This window comes from Pholcus phalangioides, unplaced genomic scaffold (assembly GCF_987345545.1).
Source record: "Pholcus phalangioides strain wild (caught in Gottingen) unplaced genomic scaffold, Ppha-v1.0 ptg000015l_1, whole genome shotgun sequence".
Taxonomy (NCBI): domain Eukaryota; kingdom Metazoa; phylum Arthropoda; class Arachnida; order Araneae; family Pholcidae; genus Pholcus; species Pholcus phalangioides.
This window is the reverse complement of record NW_028301608.1, coordinates 113,669,937-113,688,725: the sequence shown is the minus strand read 5'-3', so window position 1 is coordinate 113,688,725 and position 18,789 is coordinate 113,669,937. Positions and strand designations below refer to the sequence as shown.

The window sequence follows — 18,789 nt, the reverse complement described above, 5'->3', positions numbered from 1 at the left end:
GCATTTCTTCGGTGATAATTGGGATACGTGGAATGAAGACTTCTTCTTCTTTTTTCACATCCAGTTAGAATCGTTGCTTCAATGATGCAATTGTGCAATTTCTTCACGCAGTGTCTGTTGCCATTGCAGAGTCTCGGTGTCTCCAAATTTCTTAAAAGCATTACAGGTGCTCCGACTTTGAGGGTCAAATTGTGTGGTGGCACACCCGGAATTTCCAAAGGAGTTCAGAAATTCTGCAGGATACAGAACTAAATGTCTGTGACAGTGTCAACCGATTTGTAAGATGTGGAGTCTCCTGGAATAATTTTTAGGATTTTTTCGTTGATCTTGTTCACACTGTCATTTTTCGGTGCCAGAATCGCTCTCAGAAAGCCACTCATGGTTTTGGTCATTTTGTTGAATGTTTGGGAAGACTTTGTCTGCAAGTTCTTGAACTGAGTTTAACAACTGGCAAAATCCATCTGGGAACGTAATCGGTCCAGTGCTTGGGTCTACTGGTTGGTCAACTGATGTGAAAATGATAGCAGTGCTGAGTCATTTTGCAGTTGAACTCGCATGTTGGTGGATAATGATAATTTTTTAACTTCGTGTGCCAGAGTGTTGATGATTTGAGGAAAGCATTGAGTTCATCAGCTGGCGTTGAACATTTTTATTCCCAGTTTTGTCAGCGACGTCATACGTCCAGCTGGTGCAGCGAATATTATTCAAACGCCTTTAAGCATTTTTTAAATTGAAACTATACCTATACGATGGGTGGTTGATGAGATAAAGGCCACATTAACACTTACAGGACACCCTGTATACATGCAAGCAAAAATATCTGGCGCTTCCCGGTTTTTTTTTTATTACTGGGAGGATTAGAAAAGTGACAAACCGTTATAAAGGCAAGCGTTAAGATGTGACAAACTATTGTAAAGGCATATACATGTCTGAAATGCATTGTTGGCAACCGCGGTAACCAAAGTAAACGTTCCGAAAGTGATTTTTGAGGCCCCAAAACCATTGTTGCCCGACAGTTTTTTGCCCATTTCGGGCATTTGCCCAGCTCTGACGAAGTTTTAAAGTAGCCTACGGTTCAATCCCGGACCTGTTTGGTATATATGCAAAATCTGGCGATGATCGGTCTAAAACTGTAGATTTGTATAAAGAGCATACATACATACATACATACATACATACTTTCACATTTATATATAAGACTAGCTGATACCCGGCGACGTTGCCCGCCCCGTCAAAAATTAATATATGTATAGCTTATTAATTATTTCTTAATCAAAAAAATTTCTGCATCAAGTAAGAAAAAATTACTTTTATTTTTAAATAAAAGGCAAACTTCAGGCAATCGCTTGTGGATAATACACGATATGTTTTGTTTTTCCATCTGGTGTGTAGATGTACAAATTTTTGGGATTTCCAACCCGCGAACAGGCGACGAAAAGCTATCCGTGAGAAATTCAGGGCTCAAGTAGGTTGATATCTGCCACTGCTAACGACTGGCCTCGCGCTTTGTTGATTGTCATGGCAAAAACTAAACGAATCGGGAACTAATGGCTTGAAAGTGAATGGCATTTCTTCAGTGATAATTGGGATACGTTGGATGAAGATGTCTTCTCCTTTGGCACATCCAGTTAGAATCATTGCTTCGATGATGTAATTGTGCAATTTCTTCACGCAGAGTCTGGTGCCATTGCAGAGTCTCGGTGTCTCCAAATTTCTTAAAAGCATTATAGGTGCTCCGACTTTGAGGGCCAAATTGTGTGGTGGCACACACGGAATATCCAAAGAGTTCAGAAATTCGGCAGGATACAGAACTGTCTGCGCTGAGTCTGTGACAGTGTCAACCGATTTGTAAGATGTGGAGTCCCGGAATAATTTTTGGGATTTTTTCGTTGATCTTGTTCACACTGTCATTTTTCGATGCCGGAACGCCACTCACAAAGCCAGTCATGGTTTCGGTGATTTTGTTGAATGTTTGGGAAGACTTTGTCTGCAAGTTCTTGAACTGAATTTAACAACTGGCAAAATCCATACAGGCAAGCAAAAATACCCGGCGCTTCCCGGGTTTTCTTCAATTACTGGGAGGATTGGAAAAGAGCCAAACCATTATAAATGAATAAACTGTTATAATAACAGAATTAAAGGTGTGACAAACCATTGTAAAGGCATATTTTCAAGTCTGAAACGCATTGTTGGGAACCACGGTAACCAAAGTAAACGTTCTGAAAGTGATTGTTGAGGGCCCCAAAACTATTGTTGCCCGACAGTTTTCCGCCCATTTCGGGCATTTGCCCAGCTCTGACGAAATTTTAAAGTAGCCTACGGCTCAATCCCGGACCTGTTTGGTATATATGCAAAATCTGGCGACGATCGGTCCAAAACTGTAGATTTGTATAAAGAGCATACATACATACATACATACATACATACATACATACATACTTTCACATTTATATATAAGATAATCTAAATACAGATTGATATAGCATTTTCACTTAACAGAAGTATCCAGTTCGGATCTGAAGATATAATAACTAGGGTTGCTTCACCATTTCTAGTGACATGTCTAGAAATCTAAAATGGGTATTCATCGATGGCCGTATTACGTAATCATAGTTGATGGACGTAAATTTTCAGAGAGATTTTTGAATCGACATTGATATTTATTTATGAAGTGCGGGCAATTACTTTTCTATTACTCCAATTTAAAACATGTCAGCAACCTGAAATTTGTATTTTAAAGAAATTGGAATCTTTTTTGTCTTTGCATTGACAAGTGCATCGTATTTATAACCGTATCGTCTCTGTTCATAAATGGCAAGAAGTGTCCACAGAAAGTAGATACGTAATTATTCTTAAGCCTTCTCTTTTCTGTCTTGCTAAAATTTCCCATCTGAACTATATACAAGCACGTAAAAAAATTAAACACTACTGTTTCTTTAATTTTACGATCACTCCTGAACATTTCTATGAGTCAGAAGTATAATCTGTACTCAGATGGGAGAATGTTATGTCACTTTTCAAAATTTCAAGATGAGAAATTTGCAAATAATATCTTGCCAAAATGCGATACTGTGGCTTTTTTGACGTATTACAATTTTCCTCCTTTGTTTCCTCACGCACTGAAAAAGAAAGACGAAATTTTTCCTCCTTTTTTTGACTGAAGAGACTCCGGAATGCGAACGACCCATTTTTTTGAGAAAAGTGACATTATATTTCGCCATCTGAGCACAGAAATTGTATTACCCTTGAACATTCATGAATGAGTTCCAATTCTATTCGTTTTCCCGTACTAATAAAAAAATTGAATGGAACATAATATTGCTTGAAATTGAGAGACTTTCCGCTGCGAGCTCTTCTGTCACCTATCGAACGAAAACAAAACTTGTCGATATAATTCGTGAAATAAAATGGTTGTTCGTTTTAAACCTCTGCGCAGCATGAGAAAGAAGAAAATGCCAAAAAAATATAATTTTTTTCATTTTCATGCTGCATATCTATGTGAATTTCATGCACCGAAATTTTAGTTAATATGTTTTTAAGTATTTCGCAGAATTACTCTGTGAGCACTACAAAATATAGTGACTGTTATTTTGTCTCATCAAACTTACGCCATTTATGAAACGCAAAAGTAAAAAATAAAAATTATAGTTTTTATACCATATATTGCGCATTTTCGTGTTGTGCATCAGTTTAAAAATCAAACAATTATTTTATATCAAGAACTATAACACAGTTTTATTTTTATCGAATTGGTGACAGCAGGCACCCTAGCTTATATTTGGCATCTATATATTTTTATAGGCAGGCATTCTACCATCTATACCACTGGAGACTCGATCCTGCCTTCTTTTTTTGGCACACTGTGGCTGAGGAGCTGAAATAGAAGTAGTCTCTAAGGCATGGGTTTCCAATTGGTGTTCCGCGACAGCTTTTTTAGGGTTCCGCATGAACGCCGCGAAACTCTAAGAATCCCGGAACGCAAAGAGCTTTCAAAGAAGAAACGTTTCTTGTCACTAATACTCGCGAAGCTTTTCTTTATTTTGAGTTTTAACGAGATAGTGTCTCAAAATAAATCAGCAGATTCAAAGAGCAGCATAAACCATTTATGCTGTTTTTTTTTCTCTGCGAATATTGCATTCGGAAACATGGATTTTGTTGTTATTTTTTTACCTCAGGAGAGACAGAGCAACAAATTTTTAATTGGGTTTTTAAGTACCGGGTGCAAGTACAAAAAGTTTTTTCTTTTGATCCCAACTATACAATCCCTTACGACATGAATGACGTATACGAGTTCTACACGTTATTTGGATGCAGCTTGGCATCCTACAAGGTCATCATTCATAAGTAATGGATTGTTTAGGTTGGAGAGAATTTCTTGTATTGAGAAAACGAAATAGAATTATTTCAATTTTTCGAAAAGCGTTTGTATGCCATTCCTGGTATCTACGGTTGGCCCCCACTCCTGTATTAAAGTATAACTTATATCTAAGTACATAAGCTGCGGTTAATTTTCCTTTTCTCCTTTTTCTCATAATTATGTGCAGATATTGTACATCTCGTAAGAATGGGACCTGACGAAGACACTGGTGAAATATTCCGACCGCCATTATCGAACTTTGAAGGCCAGGATTACATACGTCAAACGATGATTGATTGCTGGAGCGAAAGACCCGAGAGCCGACCAGATTTCAGACACATCAGAGAGAGGCTTCATAAGATGAAACAGGGAATGTAAGTGTTTCGATTCTAAATCATTTGAGTATTCTACTCAATAATTTATTGCATTATATGAGACTTTGAGCTAGTTCCAAAGGGAATTGCTAATGAGCTACCGTTTTTGTCATGTAAAGGAAGGAAAAGTACTTATGTTGACAAAACAATGAAAAAAGAACAGGAGAGGCTCCAGACGAACGTGAATATGATTGCAGCATAGACCAACGATTGGAGCATGACCGCGCGTTAATGCTGACAAGTGCATGGTCGCTCATTTTGGGTCGAACAATCGAAGTTCCACTTACGAGTTGAATGGTGGTGTCCTTCCGGGTGCAACTAGGATCACCGATTTTGGAATCCTCATTGACGAGAGGCTTAGTTTTTCTTATTCCCAACTTCGAGGCTCGAATGCGAGCCGATCTCTCCGTTAAAACAGAGAGCAACAGGCCTACATACGAAACAAATATTCGATCATTACACTTCATTCATATTTCGAAAAATAGATAGCAGTTGACAGTACTGTAACAAGCATTACGCAGAAAAAGAGCTTCAAGTTAGGTTCACTATACGGACACGCACATTCCGACATGTACCAATTCGTTAGAAGTTCCACAGAAGAATATAGGCGAAGTGAATATGTGACTTAGTAGTGGCTTAAAAGTTTTTTTGAACATTGTTCAGCAGTGGTTAAAAAGCGAACAGAATGTTCGGTTTCTTTCTCAAAAAGGTCTCTTCGCGTTCTCCCAAAGTGATCCTTCTACATTCCCGGGCCTTACTTCGTCCTGGATTGGAGTATGCCTTTAGGTTTTGGAGACCATACCTACAGAGGGATATTGACTTGGTCGAGGGATGCAGAGAAGAGCGACGCGCACTCCCTTCATATATCTTCTAAACACCAATGATATATGAAGGGAGATTTGAAGGAAAGATTTCAAAAAAAAAAAAAATATGGCAAGTTTGCCTAACATGGATCCTACGTGCGATGACGGAGTGCGCAAGAAAATAATGGTATTCTGATTAAAATAAGCTTTTCCTGGGGAACAGCAAATTGCAGTATTTTAAAATAAAAAAAATTTTTGATAGCCTTAAGTTTTTTAACCGACCACGCCAATAGTGGTCACCAAGATGAAGGAGATGTTGACCATTTATTAAGAAAATGGGTCTGGTGCTCTATTTAACTGTTTCACATTCACGTTCTTGATGGTAGGCTGGGTTAAGCTAAAAGAAAGACTCGATTTCTTGAAAATTTTTATATTGGAAGAGCGCAGATGACCCGGGGATATGATTGAAGTGTTTAAAAACTTCAAAGAGATGAATGAAGTGGACCATGAGTTAGTACATATATCGTCAATCAAACGCTTCGACAAGGGGAAACCAGTATCGATTGGTGAAGGAAAATTCTAGGTTGTGGTGTCGCAGGAGTTTTTTTTAAATAGGTTTGTCAATAGCTTACCCTCCTAGTCGTGGATTATCACACGATTGATACGTTTAAAAAGAAATGCGATAAGCATATCGGGGTATGCCGCTGTGGTGGTCGAGTGGTTATAGTGCGGACTCGTGATGCGAGGATCCGGGTTCGAACCCCGCAGTGGTGGTCGGCTGAAGTTGGTTTTCTGTGGTTCCCAACTTCAAGGCGCAAATGCGAGCCGATCTCCCCGTTAAAAAGTCTCGCCACAGAGAGCAACAGTCCTACAACGGTAAATCATTCAACCATAACACTTCACTCATAGTTAGAAAAACTGGGGACAGCACTACACATAACAAGCATTACACAGAAACAAAACTTTACGTCAGGTTGCACTACACGTACACGCACATTCCCGCATGTACCGATTCGTTGGGGGGTTCCGCGGGGGGGTGCATTTGGGGTGTAGCAGTAGTAGGTAGGGCCTCCAAAAAGTGACTCGGGGATCCATGATGTTCTTAAGTCAGCCACCTCGTTGGGCAATTTGCCTGTTGTGGCGTCGTATTTGTATTTGTAAATTGAGAAGCTCTCCGTACTTAGATGAAGAAAACACAATTTTTTATGGGCAGTATGTATATTTATATTTTATCATAATTATTGGTTTTTATTGCTCTTATTGGATTGCTGTATTTTTATTATACGACGTAGTTTAGAAATATATTCGACAACCAGATTTCTATGGGCATTTTTTTTTTACCCACGTCGATGGAAATTTTGTTTGTTGTGGCCTTTGTATTTGTATATATATGAAAGAAATACCTTTCGAGTTCAGTGAGAAAGATGAAAACCAACGATTATCAACTCGAAATACAAAAATATGACACCACACAGCTTTTTTGAGGCTAATAGTTCCTTCTTCAGTGGTAGAAGGTCTGTTACCACTTATAATAAAATATTACACAATGCCCATAAAGAACACTTATGGTTGTCTTATTCTAAGTATGGATAGCTTCTCGATTTACCTCAACGTGTTCATCGTATTTCTTTTTAAACGTGTTAATTGTCTTAGAATTTACTATACCAGTGATTAAGCTATTCCATTTATTAACAACCCTATTAGAGAAAAATTCCCTGCGACACCATAACCTTGCATTTCCCTCACCAATCGATACAGAGGAAGAGACTTGAATTGGTAGTGGTGGTGATGATGATACGATTACTATTGTCAAACGGGGGTGTATCGATGATGCAGTTTAAGGAAGGGACAATTTTAAGAATTGGGTCCAAATATTGGGGAAATATGAAGTGCTGCGATTGCAAAAACCTATCCTCCGCCATACAATGTCCAAGAAGCACTTCACAAGTCTCTTTGATGTATGGACCTTCCGCGGTTCCTTCTAAATTTGAAGTTCATCTGGTGAGCATTGCTTGGCTCACAATGAATAAATTTCCTATCCTCTGTACACATTGCTGAGAAATTTCAGCAAACTCAAGCACAACGCATAACAATCTGATTTAGACGTACTTTTATCGGGGGGAGGGGGTGAAAGATGATAAAATTGATCTTTTCTTTAAAATAACACGCCTTCTAGTAACTCTGCCAGGGGTTTAGTGTGTTCTGATGTAATGTAACGAGGTATATCTTAACTTAATTTTACTTTGCAGGAAGTCCAACATAATGGATAACATGATGGCGATCATGGAAAGATATGCGAACAACCTCGAAGAACTCGTTGATGAGAGAACGGCGCAATTGATGGAAGAGCAAAAGAAGACAGAAGCTTTGCTTCATCGAATGCTTCCAAAGTGAGTATATTCACACGCCTGCTAATGGTGCCCTTTAGTCTAAAAGAAGTCTGTTAGACACAGACTTTAGTATTGAAGTTAATGAAGGGATTGGTAAATATTTGAGCTGCTTTCAATCATGAGCAACCAATGAGCAACCAATGAGAAACCAATTGACTTGCGTTTGAATACGGTGAGCAGTATCAACTGTTTGCAACCAGTTCGATTTGATTGCATAGATTGATTTTCATTCGTTTTCGAGGATATAGTGCAAAGAAATAGTATTTCTCTCTCTCTCTCTCTCAAACTTATTTCAAATAACAAATCTCAATCACCAGGAAAGACAAAACGTTGTTCCAAAGAGAATGTTTATTATGTTTAACCCTGACAGCTACAATACCGAGATATCTCGTCAAACTTGATCCGCTTTGACATTTCCGAAATATCGTTTAGGTTTATAAAACGCTCTTATTTCGGGAATTTCGAGCCCAGATACCGTTGTAAGTTTCTAGTCCTTATGGCATGACCCCCCCCCCCACTTTCCAGTCAATCAACTGCCGGTGGGATTTTTTTCAAAGCTGACATAAAAGGAACTTCTTTTCTTATGTCGTTAAAGAAGTTTCACCTCAAAAAACAAGGAAGAGAAAGACACTATCGTTTCATGTTATTTATGCCGTGCAAAAGAATGCTAGTTTCTTTCTCCTCCTTGTTTTCTAAGGTGAAACTTCTTTAGCGACGTAAGAGTGAAATTTTTTGAGGGAAAGAAAATCCGTCAGAGAAAGCAGAACGCTTTATTTTACTCAAAACCAGTTCCGTGGAATGACTGATTGTGTGATGCAGTTCCAAGAAGCAGATGGGTTGTGGTGGTAGTGGCAGCAGGATATGAATAGAGATTCGGCTCTGTAAGATAAACTTGGTCTATCTTTACTTGAAGTATCGGCGAGAAATCTGAAAAATTGGTTTTGGTTTTTGCATGTTAGAAATAGAAAAGAGGATAAATGAGTGCAGAAATTGCTGAGGTGAACGGGGAGGGAAAACAACTTATTTCCCTGTTTACAATGAAGCTTCGCGATGATGAAAAAATCTGAATTTTTTTCCATTTGCGTTTGGCCCTGCTCGTCAAGGGGTTGATTTTTATTAGAATTTTAATTTAAAAATGTCATTATGTTTCCTTGAGAAATATTTATTGTGTTTCCAGGTCAGTTGCTGAGCAACTCATGAGAGGAGAAGCTGTGATTCCAGAATCCTTCGATGCTGTCACAATATATTTCAGCGATATCGTAGGTTTCACAGAAATGTCAGCTACCAGCACTCCCATGGAGGTGAGTAAGAAATGTCATCATTAATGCTGTATCTAGTATTATAAAAGAGACGACGTTTTCACACGTATGCATTTTCCATCAGGTTTAAATAAAGTTAAACTGTGTGCCGCTCATGGTAGAATTTGTACATTCATGATTATTCATGAGCATTTTGCATGCATATAGGCACTGAACCAAATCATTCGAACCGAAATCGATACAGAATTTTTTAATGACATTCCACCAGCTAAAACTACCAGTCACAGCTCTAATAATATATTCACTTGATTATAACAAAGAACACATAAATAAGAGAAATGATTTGTTGACCGACAAACGATTTGCCGACCTGTACAGTATAGAGACGGTATGGTATTTATTAAATATAAAATTATGTCTCGGCTTCATTAATGTAGTACAGTACTTTTTGCAGGCCCGCGAAGCATTTCACCCAATTATTGGGTCACCAGCAAAAAATTCTCGCGGACCGGAAAGAAGTTCCTACAGACCTTTAGCGGTCCATCCATGGAAAAGCGGTTGAGAAACACTGATGTATATGACGAATACGGATGCAATGAAACCTCTCCACAACGGTACTCGATAGAACGATAAATTCCTCTACAACGATATTTTTTCTTGGTCCACAAAGTATCGTTATTTCGAGGTTTCGCTGTATTTATTTTTCTGTAGGATTTTAAAACATTGGGATATATATATAGAAAGAAAAATATTTTTAAGTGGCACCAAAAATCCGATAAGTATCACATACGTTTCGTATCGAAAATTTAAAACTTTATTTTCCTCGAGTCAATTTCCCCAAGGAATCTTTAAGAAGCATGAAATCCTGGGAAAAGCAGAAGGAAAATACCCTTCATTCAAAAGTCAGTTCTTGAGCTAAGAAAACTTATCTCGCATGCAAACAGTCGTTCAAGAAGCAACCTGGCATATATCGGACAGCTTTCGTATCCCATTAGCTTCCTACTTCTACTACGGAGGGATATCCACCGATGCCAACATAAAGATGTTCCGAGTTTTAACAGGGGCTTGAAACTTTCGTTCCGGTCTGATATCTCCTATCTAGTTAGATCTATTTCCGGTGTAAGGAATAAGAACGACTTGGTTCAGGGTTTTCAGTTCGATTCCTAAGCACCTCCGTCATGGAAAATGAACTGGAAAATTCATGATGATCTCTGGACACTTTTAATTAACTCTTTTGTGCTTCGTCTTTCATCGTGAATGTTGTTTAGCTTTGAAATTTGAATATATATTTTGAATAAGTGTATGGAATGCTGAGTAATTTTCGATAGAAATGAGATTAATCTTAGTGGACAGCTAATTTTTGGTTGTTATCAGTCAAAGTGTTTCTGCAGAGTAGCTTCTAAATGGTTAATGGAATTTTCTAGAACTTGCTTCTTTGGTGATTTCAATGTTGAATCAGGAAAATGATCAGAGCTTGTGAATTTCTATGACTTTACATATTTTTTGTGTGTTTTGCACATTTTTCTATTTTTGCGCGATAGAGCATTTTTTTCAGAATTTTCAAAACGTAAGTTCTGGAAATCCTGAAAAAATGCCTTGGATTTCCAAAACTTAGACATATTTTCATATTTTGAATATTTCAGCATAAAAATGAAGAGGGCTTTTTTCCCAAGCTCTCCCTCTGCCCTATCTTCATTTCCTGCAATTGACAATTTTGGTAATAACTGGCAATTTTACTGACATTTGACATAGTTTTTAGCATAGACTGGTGATTTTTCTGCGACTTTAGCGACTATTGGAAATTTTATTTGTGCACCTTTGACATAGTTTTTGACAATGATTAGCGATCTCCTGCGTGATTCTTATTTTTCTCAAGGAAATATGGTCAGCCTATTTCATAAAAGCATGTTTTTAGATTTTAACAACATATTTTAAGTTTTTTTAGGCATAAATGCATTTTTTATGGAGAAAAATTCTATCAGTTTTTAGGTCATAAAAATCCTGTCCCTATAATACGAATACAAATACAATGCCACAACAGGCAAAATGCTCAACGAGGTGGCTGAATGAATTAATGAACGCCAGAACTTTGCCACTGGACTTATCCCGTTGCCGAGATCTCTTCCAGCCCAGCTTCGTGGCAGAGTGGACCAACGAGGTGGCTGAGAAAAAGATGCCCATAAAAATATGGATGTCATATATTTCGAAAATATAGCAACCCAATCAAAAATGAATTTAACAAAAAATTGTAAACAATATATACACATGATAAAATATTATACAATGCCCATAAAGAATACTTATCGTTGTCTTATTCTAATTGTGGATAGTTTCTCGATTTACCCCAACATGTTTATCGTATTTCTTTTTGAACGTGTCAATTGTGTTACAATTTACTACCTCCGGGGGTAAGCTATTCCATTTATTAACAACCCTATTAGAGAAAAATTCCCTGCGACACCATAACCTTGCATTGTCCCTCACCAATCGATACTGGTGTCCCCTTGTAAAAGCAGTCGATTGGCGGTGTACTAAAAGTTCATGGACCATCCTATCCATCCCATTGAAAATTTTAAACACTTCGATCATATCTCCTCGACACCTGCGTTCATCCAATGTAAACATATTCAAAAAATGAAGTCTCTCTTCATAACTCAAGCCCTGTGTGCCAATAAGGACACGCGTAGCTCTTCTCTGCACCCCTTCAACCAAGTCTATGTCCCTCTGTAGGTATGGTCTCCAAAACCTTACAGCATACTCCAGTCCAGGACGAACTAAGCCTCGAAAAAGCGGAAGAATGACTTTAAAAGAACGCGAAGAGACCTTTTTGAAAATGAAACCAAGCATTCTATTCGATTTTTTGACCACCGCTAAACAATGTTCAGGAAACCTAAGTCACTCGTCAATGAGAATTCCCAAATCGGTGACCCTAGTTGCATCCGGGATAGTGACACCATTCAACTCGTAAGAGAACCGTGGGTTGTTCGAACCAAAATGAGCGACCATGTACTTATCTACGCTAAACGTCATGCTCCATTCATTTGCCCATGCTGCAACACTGTTTAAGTTGGTCTGGAGCAACTGCCTATCGCTTTCATTCCCGATTACCCCCATTAGCTTCACATCATCTGCGAATTTGCTAGTAATCCCATCGATACCCTGATCGAGTTTGTCGATAAAAAGTGAAAAAGGTATGGGGCCAAGGACACTTCCCTGAGGAACTCCACTTGTGACGTCTGTCCAACCAGAGAATTCCCCGTTCACCATAACTCGTTGCGACCTATCTCTTCACCACGATTCTATCCAATTCAGCAAGTTGCCTCCAATTCCAATCTCGTGTAAACGCTTTAAGAGTTTGCCATGTTGGACGCTATCGAATGCCTTCTGGAAATCAAGGTAAACAACGTCGACATTTTTGCTCTTACCCAAAGCCTTAGTCACGTAATCATAGAAGCAAAGGAGGTTAGTTACACATGACTTTCCCTTCCTGAACCCATGCTGATTATCCGACAATACATTATTCTCGTCTATCCACTTCACAAACTGCCTGTTGATGATAATTTCCAAAATTTTCGAGAGGGAGCTCGTCAAACTCACTGGACAATAATTTGACACCACTTCTCTACTACCCTTCCTATTAGCCAGTTTCCAATCTCTCGGGACGATACCCTCAGCAACACTACTCCTGTATATCTGTGCGACTGGCCCCACCAATTCATTAGCACCTTCCCTGAGAACCCTGGGATAGATATCATCTGGTCTTGGTGATTTGCTTGCACATACATTTCTTAGAAGATTTAGGACCTCCACGTCTTCTACTTGAATACCGTTGAGGGTTTTTTTACCCCATGCAACACCCGTATATCGAATATCATTATCTCCATTAAAAACCGAAGCGAAAAAGTCATTGAAAGCACTACACATGCCTACATTGCTCTCTACCCTAGAGCCTCCTATCGAGAGGGGGCCAACTGTCCTCTTACATCCATTATTGACGTATCGAAAAAATGATTTTGGGTCAAAGCCAATGTTATCTGCCAACCTAGATTCAACTTCCTTTTTACTATCCCTTATCGCTTTCTTCAACAGTCTTCTTTTATCAGTAAACAATGTTAGGTCACCTCGTCCACTTTTATACTCTCTGAATGCTCTTTTCTTTTCAAAATAAAGGTTCCGCACGCTATCCGTGAACCATAGAGGGTGTGATGTACAAACACGCTTTTTTCGAACAAAGGGTATGACGTCGTGCAAAACAGAGGACAGCTTCGTACTAAATTCTTCCCATTGAGTTACCACCCCTACTGATCCCAACCGGTCAGGAAAACTTCCGCTAACCTTCTTCTCAAAACATCAAAGTTAGTTCTCCGAAAACAAGGAACCAGTCTTTTGTTATCAACCTTACCCGAGGAAAAGTTACAGTGAAATCTGACGATACGATGATCACTGGAAGAAAACTCTTCCCCCACCGAAACATGTTCAACTAGATCCTCAGAACTAGTGAGAACTAAATCCAAAATAGCAGTACCCCTAGTGGCTTCTGATACATGCTGATACAAAAAATTTTCGAGCACCAACTTAAGAAAGTCTCCTTCATACTGATTTCCAGATGAAAGGTCCTCCCACTCAATACCTGGGTAATTGAAATCCCCTAGTATGAGAACCCTCTTTCGCTTACACATGTAGGAAATTTCATCATGCATTTTGGCAATGTAGCTTTGATCCCTATTCGGTGGATTGTAACAAACCCCAACAATAAGTTTATGACGTCTTTTGCTCTCAAGTTCAACCCATATGGCTTCAATATCACTTCTCTTCACGTTACACTCTCTAGTCTTCAAACAGGATTTCACGTATATCAACACTCCACCCCCTTTCCTATCAGATCTATTTCCCAAAAAAGTATCGTATCCTGAGATATGTAAGAAAGATTCATCCCCATCGTTTGCCCAAGATTCTGTAATGGCTGTAAGATCCAAGCCCTCCACAACTATCATAGTTTCTAAAAAATCTTTCTTATTACCCAAGCTCCTGGCATTTATTAACACACATTTTAATTTGCCCTGTGGTAAAACTTGCAAGTTTTTCCGCAGGTATGGTAAACGTGGCTCTGAGAGGTACGCATTTAAAATGCAATTGCATATTTTAACGGGGATATTTGAGTTCAAAGTTTTCAGCATTTATCACCAATGATTGAGGATGTGAGTCACAAATTGAGAAATGAAATTGCTAAAATAGTTGCCAGAAAATGTGATTGTTAGTTATTGTTAATAGAAAAATAAAATGGCTGAGTCCATTCTCTCTTTATTTGTGTGTACAGGCTCTAAAAAAAGCAACTTTTTTTTTTTTTTTAATAACGTGATACTCACGTATTCCCAAGGGATCAGCATGATCCGTCCAGGGAATTTGTTAGTGTTAGTAAACATCCATGCCCGAACCGGGATTCGAACCCAGACCTGCACAGTGAGAAGCTAGTTCCCTAACCACTCGACTGCCGCCTGGCAGTCGAGTGGTTGATCAAATTACTTGCCAACGCATTTTGATATTATGGTTTAAGGTCTCGATAAATATTGCCTTTACATATATGTTTTTGTTTTTTTTTGTTTTTTTTTGCAAATGCCATTTCAAAAAGCGGAATCTGCATTTCAGTTATCGGAAGTTTTCGCAAACGGGGACTGTAACAGTTAATTTCTTTCTTTTTTTCTTTTTTTTTGGTTTTAAGTGTACGACTTCTGAAGCAAATTTTAAGATTTTAAGTGACTGCACACATAATTAAAGTATGTTTCTAAAGTAAAACGAACCACTTGATAATCTACGAATAACCACTCTTTTAAGAGCTTCACCTTTGTTTCTTCACAATCAAAGCATTGATTCAGCGAAATGATGGAAGTGCGTTCACATGTCCCGGATGTTGAGATCGACTGCAGAACGTGAACGCCGAGTGCAAACTCTAATACCACGAACTCCAGAATTGACTTCCGAATTGACTTCTCATTAATTCTTGGAGCACGCACGTATAAGCCGTAATGCACGCATAAGCTGAAATGTTTGAAACACATCATAGATTTTAGAGGGAATTATGACTCGAGTCTGCTTCTGAGTCCTCTCTACCCTCTCAGACATTTTCAGGACGCGGGAGATATATCTGAATGAGATCTTGCCACGGGGGAAGTGAACGTCTCCCGGCCATAATCTGCCTCGGTACTTACCTGTATGTAACGATCTCAGTATAATTACTGTATATATATTTGCCATCATTTGCTGTTTCTTAGTGTCATATGATTGCAGTCGGATGTATGCCGGTGAGAGATATTATATTGCAGTTAAGCCATAAAATCAAATAAGCATTTCTCTATTAGAATCTAGAGCGGAATGAAACAAAATCCCGTTCTCTCATTAGTGTTTGAGAATATATTATGCCCTAAATATCGTGCATTTTATGGTGTGTGTGTGTTACAGATGGTTCGAGAACAGTCAAAGAAATACGTATTCGCTCTTGGCGACGATGTATAGTTAGAGTACCAGTGATATATATCTCTGAAGCCGCATCTTGGTTAACATTCGGGAAATTGTAGGAGAGAAAAGATGAGCGGAGTTCATTATGCATATACCTCTACCACAAATAAAGCTTCTCCATGAGGGGAAGAACAGAGAGTGAGCTGGAGTACATTTATTTCATCTACTCTGGGCCTAGGTATCTCGCTCTTGCACTTGAATAGGAACTGCCAATAATCAAAACATTTTAGAATATTCTGTTTATGATTATTTGCAACATATATTTCTCAACATAATGTAATCGTATCTACAGAATAGGGGTGAATATATACGTTACGGTAAATGTGATAAATCCGGTTATTATACCTTTTTATTATGTATAATCGCAGAGAATTTCGGTAACTTTGATAAATTTCTCATTTTTACCGGTTATTATACACAATGATAAATTGTGCGTCGTGGGTAGACGTGATAAACCGCACTATATTATGCAGGATAGTTCATACGCGTATTGTATTATCACATCGGGTATGATCGTAAAATGTATTATCCTTGTATTAGGGTCCGACTATAGTCATCACAGATACTTGACTCATTCGGAATTTTTCTCACATTTATCAAATTCATCAATTACACTAGAATACTATGCATAATCACAGATAAAGGCGGTAAATTTCAAGCAATTATCAAATTTATCAACGACGCATGGGTATTATAATGCATATCTCCGGTAAAAATGATGTTTCAGTACTAATAAAATTTACTAACGACGTGTGTGTATTATGAATATTCGCCGTTAAAAGTGATACATATGTTACTGCCAAAGCCCGAAACTCGGGCCCAGTTGATCCACCCTATGTCCGAATTTCGGTTTTTCGTCCGGTATACGATCCCTAAGATATCGATGTTCCGATTCCTTTGATCGTTAGGGTTTCCATAGCTAATGATATAAATATAAATGGACATAATTATCACAAAAAAGTGCACCAACGTGCCGATGACCCCCGAATCATAGGAATCGATTTTTAGAGATATATAGAGATCGATATATAGGACCCGGCCAATATCAGGCGAAAGATCAAAATTCGAACATAGCTAAGTCAACTAGGCGACCTGTTTCGGGCGTTAGGGGTAACATAAATATCGAATCTGTAGATAATGCCAATGATGAAACATTCAAAAAATAATACCACATTAATAAATTTTATTTTAACAATAGTGATAATGGTTATAATTTTCTTGATGTGCAGGTTGTTACATTTCTGAACGACTTGTATACAGTTTTCGACTCTATAATCGGCAACTACGACGTATACAAGGTGGAGACGATCGGTGACGCTTACATGGTCGTAAGCGGGCTCCCAATCAGAAACGGACAGAAGCACGCCGGTGAGATCGCGTCCATGTCATTAGAGTTACTGGAAGCGGTGAAGAACTTCACAATCCGTCACAAACCTAACAACGCACTAAGGCTTAGGATTGGTATTCATACCGGTGAGTACTTGGATCTTCTCGATCAATAAAAAATGCATTTAGGAATTAGCAAAATGTATCTCTTCTCATAGCATAAAATGATCACCTACAATCATCCTGAGGTGTTAAATCTCTGACGTCCTGAATTTTTTTGGAACGCATAACAAAGAAATGATAACTTTTAAGACCATGAGGGGAGAAGTTTAATTCTCTGATAAACAAACAACTGGCGAATGGAAACTCTAATATTCACAGAAAGTTTGAGATGAATGTGTCTCATCAAAAATCGTTGAAAATTTCAAAACTTTCGAAATTACACTCAACGTGAGACTTTTCTCTACACTCGAAATTGTGATGCATTCATACACAATATGAAATGTGTGCGCTACACTCGTCTGCCTGTGCCTACAATCGACGTCAAAGATTAACATTGCCTGAAGCGGTAAACTCGCGAAGTTAAGAAGTTCCGCAGAATTCCCAAACTACTACTCAAAAGTTTGTCAAGCCGAAACTGTAAAAATCGATGTGATGGAGCCTTCGTTCTCTGATAGGACTCGGATCAAAACTCATATGATATATTTCAGCTATTCAGACTTTTTACCAGCTTCCCGAGGGCAGCACAAGCATCCCATTTGAAACGTTCATACTATAATTTGTAGCATGAATAATTTATACAATTTTTATTTTCGATCATCGCGTGAGTCGTTCATACTATCAATATTCCGAGACAGAGCCGCCCTTAGGGGTAAACGACAAGTGCAGCCACATCGTGGCCAGCGTTTTGAGAGTCCCACACTTATGGTAATGATAATTTCTATCATAGAGAGATATTAAATTTACAATTATTCTGGGATAATTTGTTTCATTAATTCTAGATTTTTATGAACTCTGGAAATCTACATTTTTGTTTGGAAAGAAATAATTCTGGATATTTTTCTTTCACAAATTCTGAATTTCTACCAATTCTGAAATTCTTTCTTTACTGAATTTCGAATTGTCATCATTTGTAGAATTCTGAACTTTTATCAATTCTGCACTTATTTCTTATTAACTTATTCTGAATTTTCATTAGTTTTCAGGAAATTTCTTTTATTAGATTCTAATTTTAGTTGGTTTTTGGAAATTATTTCTGTCATCAATTTAAAATTTTTTTCAGTTGGAAATTTTTCATTTTTTTGTTAATTTATATTTAATTGTATAAACTTTTTTTGCACAAATATTTTTCAGTATTCCTGAGTATTTAGCAATAATGTATGATTTTTTTGAATGACAATTTCTCTTTCCCACAGAATATATAAAATCGGTTCTAAACGGCTCAAAAATTATTAACCCTTTAAGTGCCAATTAGAAATCACTAAACCTTCCTTCAAAATGTCACATCTTTTTTAAATTAAGCAGGCTTTCTTCTTATTTTTAGCAGGCGCAAAATAAGGGGGTATAAGGAAAATGTTTCCATTGAGAAATAATTTTTATAAACTACCTAGGCTTGTCAATACTAAAATAAGAGGCTTTAATGGAGGCGAGATATCTCGTCATAGCCGCTTAAAGGATCAAGACAACTTTTCCCCCTATCATTCTTGCACAAGACTCACGCGTCCGGTAAGGGCGGCCTTGTTCCGAGGAAATGAATTCAGCTTTTTG

The 18,789-nt window shown here is 38.0% G+C and overlaps 1 protein-coding gene across 1 annotated transcript in view; it reads left to right on the top strand.

The window, feature by feature from the left end:
- Window positions 1–18,789, top strand: part of LOC149077630 (receptor-type guanylate cyclase Gyc76C-like) — a 245,037-nt gene that overhangs the window by 210,436 nt on the left and 15,812 nt on the right. Inside the window, exons 16-19 of the mRNA XM_089245179.1 lie at window positions 4,545–4,731; window positions 7,784–7,924; window positions 9,102–9,225; window positions 16,926–17,169. Coding sequence (XP_089101305.1) covers window positions 4,545–4,731; window positions 7,784–7,924; window positions 9,102–9,225; window positions 16,926–17,169 — 696 coding nt within the window. The remainder of the gene's footprint in view (window positions 1–4,544; window positions 4,732–7,783; window positions 7,925–9,101; window positions 9,226–16,925; window positions 17,170–18,789) is intronic.